Here is a 3,315-nt window from a genome sequence, read left to right as displayed (position 1 = left end):
CAGAAGCAGCCCTCATTTAAGCATTGGTTAATAGGCTAAAGTTAATAGCATCTTGTGATATGTTACACATGCATAGAAAAGCTTCTACTTTCTCCTAACAGTATTATTATTCCAATTTGAAGGGGGAAAAAATTGCAGTTTTCGTTATGAGTAGTGCTTGGTTTGATTTTTTTTTTAATGCTTTTTGGAAGAACTTGATCTCTGCCATTGTCTGCCTTTCATTTTCCATCTGTGTCTCCCTCACTCCTCTTATCTGTACAATTACCTGCTCTTGAGCATTACCAGCTGTCAGACAGCCTCACAGTGAGATGAGAAGTTGTGCTGTGCACAGTCCATGTCGCCCAGTGCCTAAAGCGTGGGATGGTCGCTGACCTGGGAGGGTCACACGCTGGGAGTTCTCGCTCTGCGCCGCTGTCTGCACAAAGGCAGAGCGCCTGTCGGTGCAGGGAACGCCTCTTGCATTCTCCAGGCCTTTCCCAGAAGCCTGACAAAAGAAAGCTGCCTTTGAACTCTCTTCTCTGGAGCTCCTGCGTTCCCAGGCAGGAGGTGCAGCACCAAGGAGACGGGGCTGTAAGATCACCAGGACGGTGGCTGGAGCAGCCAGAAGCGATTGACTGTGCTCAGCCCCGTGGTGGGTCTGACGCCTGGTTCCTCAGCGCCCGTCAGCCCCGCCGAGCCCCCCCAGCTGCCCCAGGCACACGTGTACATCAATTACGGGCTGTTTTTGCCAAGAGTCTTAACCCACCTTGTTTTATTTTTAATTCCAGAAATTTAAAGAGTATCTGAATGGCAGTAACCTTATCACGAAGCTCCAGGCTAAGCACGACTTGCTGAAGCAGACTCTTGGGGAAGGTGAGTCGGGGTGGGGGGAGGTCCTGGGGGAGCCTCCAATCACACGAGATGATTTCTGACCAGGCTCATCGTTCAGTCCTACCTGCTGCCTGCGTTTTCCTGAGTGACTGATGGCCTCTGGGGCTGGCTGCTCCTGCTGAGTCTAACCAGTGACATGCAGAATTGTTATTTCCCTGGAATATTACTCTTTTCCCACTTTTCTTTGGGAGTGCACACGGAGAAATCTGTTTGAATCTTGTACTGTGTGCCAAAGCGCTGGGTTACTTCTCCAGCAGCAAAGAGACTCCCACCCACTCCAGCCCTCTTCCTTTTCCTGCAGCCCTGAACACACACGTTCTCTTGTTGTTGGCGCTGTGCTCCTGCGTTACACACTGGCAGCAGCCTTGCTGATTCAAGAGGCCCCTTGCCCCGCCCCCAGCCATAGGTTTTTAACTTGCCCTAAACCAGAACTCATCTTTGTTTTTAAAACTGAAATTGCCATAGCAGGCTTTTACTGCTCCAGATAATTTCACAAGCCTGGGTTAGAGCACATCCACACCAACCAGCTTCATAGAGCAGAGGGGCAGGAGTGTGTGGCTCTGGGTGGGATCCGCTGCTGCTGGGGCAGTGACATGCACCCGTGCCCCTGGGAGGAGATTTCAGCTCTTTTATAAAAGGTTTTTTAAAATTGCATTATTTCCAGTGTAAACAAAATGGAGATGAGTTAGTGTCCTGATTTTCCCACAGGAGGGAATGTATTTAAATTAAAATAACAAATAGTCCATGGTAGTGTTTTAATGCAAGAACTGGACTCTTCATGTTGGAGTTAAAAGACAAAAAAAAAGCGTAGCTTTTATTTAACCTTGAAATCCACCTTCTAGTGAGATGCTGTGGTGCGTTCCACTCCCAACACGGAGCCGAGTGAAGGCACAAGGCAGGCTGCAAGGGTAGATACACAGGGCTCCATCGTCATATTTCTTTCTCAGGAGTTCCAATGCTCCCCGTAGCTGCTTTAACCCCTCATCACCCTGCGCAGCAGGTTGGGGGCAGCCCTTCTCCATCCTCCCGAGGCAGTCCTGTGCCCGTACCAGCGCGGCTCGGCGGGTCGCTGCATGCTGCCAGGCTGGGCTCCGTGCTGCTGGGTCTGAATTCAGGCTTTGGCACAGGCAGGGTCACAGAGGCTGGACCCACCTGAGCTCTTCCCAGGATCACAGGTGTTGATCCAGAAAAGAGCTCTGTTTATTGGATGCAGCGCTGAGGCTGCTGTGGGTTGGTGCAAGAAGCGATGAATCTGTTGGAGATGAACGCGGTCACCATCCTGGGCTCTCGCACAAGAGCCGCACTGATGCCCTGTTGGGTCAGTGCAGGGTCAGGCGCTTGAATTCTCTGGAGTTGTGCAAAAGCAGCCATGGAAGATTTTGACATGAAAACTTTCTGAATTTCTCCCAGGCGGTGGAATCATCCTGCTGTGTAGGCATTCAGCAAGTATTTAGCCCAGAAATACCAAAGGCTGTGTTTCAGCATGAGCTAATTCTCATTAGGAAGAGCTCTGGGTTTGCAGAACGCGCATGTGGAATTCTTTTCTTTCTCAGCGAGGAATTGGCTGCAAGCTTGCTGTCTGCAGGTGCCAAGGGAGAGCAGGAAGGAGGCATGTGCAGCCAAATGCTTCCTTTTATGTGTCTAAGAAAAAGGAAGAATAAATCAGCTTTCCTGGCCTTGGGAGAAAGGCACACACAGCATGTGAAATTAGTTTCGGTTTTTTTTCAGTGGATTGACAAATACTTTAAAAATGAACAGATTTTATCATGGTGATACGCTGCTGTTTATAAGAAATGAAAGCACTAAAAATACACGAAGGGAATGAGAACATTGCCAGCCAGAGCAGAGCCTGCCTGATGGTGATTAGATGGGCTGTTATCTCGCAGGGAAAGCTGGGGAACCGAATCCTCTGCTGATTCAGGGGCTGTTAGTGGTCCTCCGTGAGGCAGGTGGATAATCTCAGTGGTCTCCCTGGGGGCTCCAGCCCATCAGACTGCCCGTTCTGCAGGGCTTGTCCCGTCCCCAGCTGGTGTAGATGAGCACTTACTGCAGAGGAGCTCCATGTGCCTGGTTATTATTTACGAGATGGGCTTCCCATTGCAGCTAGACCTCTGAGATCAGTGGGAATTGATGGTGCCTTCCCTCTCCTGGGGCTGAGTCTTGGATTTCTAGTGTGTCTTTTAGCAGTGGGGGGCTTGTATAGCACCAAGCTTGGCATCTCCCCAGCCTGGGGGGCCCTCGGACACGTGCAGCTTCTCTTTGCCAGCAGCCACTGACTGGGGACGTGCAAACCAGCAGTGAGGGTGGGAGTGCCCGTGGGAGTGTGTTCACAGCCCTTTGGTGGTGACTAACGAGGAGCAATGATGGAAACGTGTGTTTCTTCACAGGTGAAAGAGCCGAATGCGGAACGACCAGGTGAGCAGTTTCTTCCACATCATCTGCTTT

The 3,315-nt window shown here is 50.7% G+C and overlaps 1 protein-coding gene across 1 annotated transcript in view; it reads left to right on the top strand.

Annotated features, from left to right (window-relative positions):
- The window catches only part of LOC104471651 (SLIT-ROBO Rho GTPase-activating protein 3-like), a gene marked incomplete at its 5' end in the record, with an annotated part of 29,784 nt that extends 26,484 nt beyond the window's left edge, over nucleotides 1-3,300 (top strand). Inside the window, 2 exon segments of the mRNA XM_010087051.1 lie at nucleotides 768-852; nucleotides 3,258-3,300. Coding sequence (XP_010085353.1) covers nucleotides 768-852; nucleotides 3,258-3,289 — 117 coding nt within the window.
- Between the last annotated feature and the right edge of the window lie 15 nt (nucleotides 3,301-3,315).

The sequence above is a fragment of the Pterocles gutturalis genome, unplaced genomic scaffold (genome assembly GCF_000699245.1).
Source record: "Pterocles gutturalis isolate BGI_N339 unplaced genomic scaffold, ASM69924v1 scaffold40721, whole genome shotgun sequence".
Classification (NCBI taxonomy): domain Eukaryota; kingdom Metazoa; phylum Chordata; class Aves; order Pterocliformes; family Pteroclidae; genus Pterocles; species Pterocles gutturalis.
Note: the sequence above shows the minus strand (reverse complement) of the source record. Positions and strands in the feature narration are given on the sequence as shown.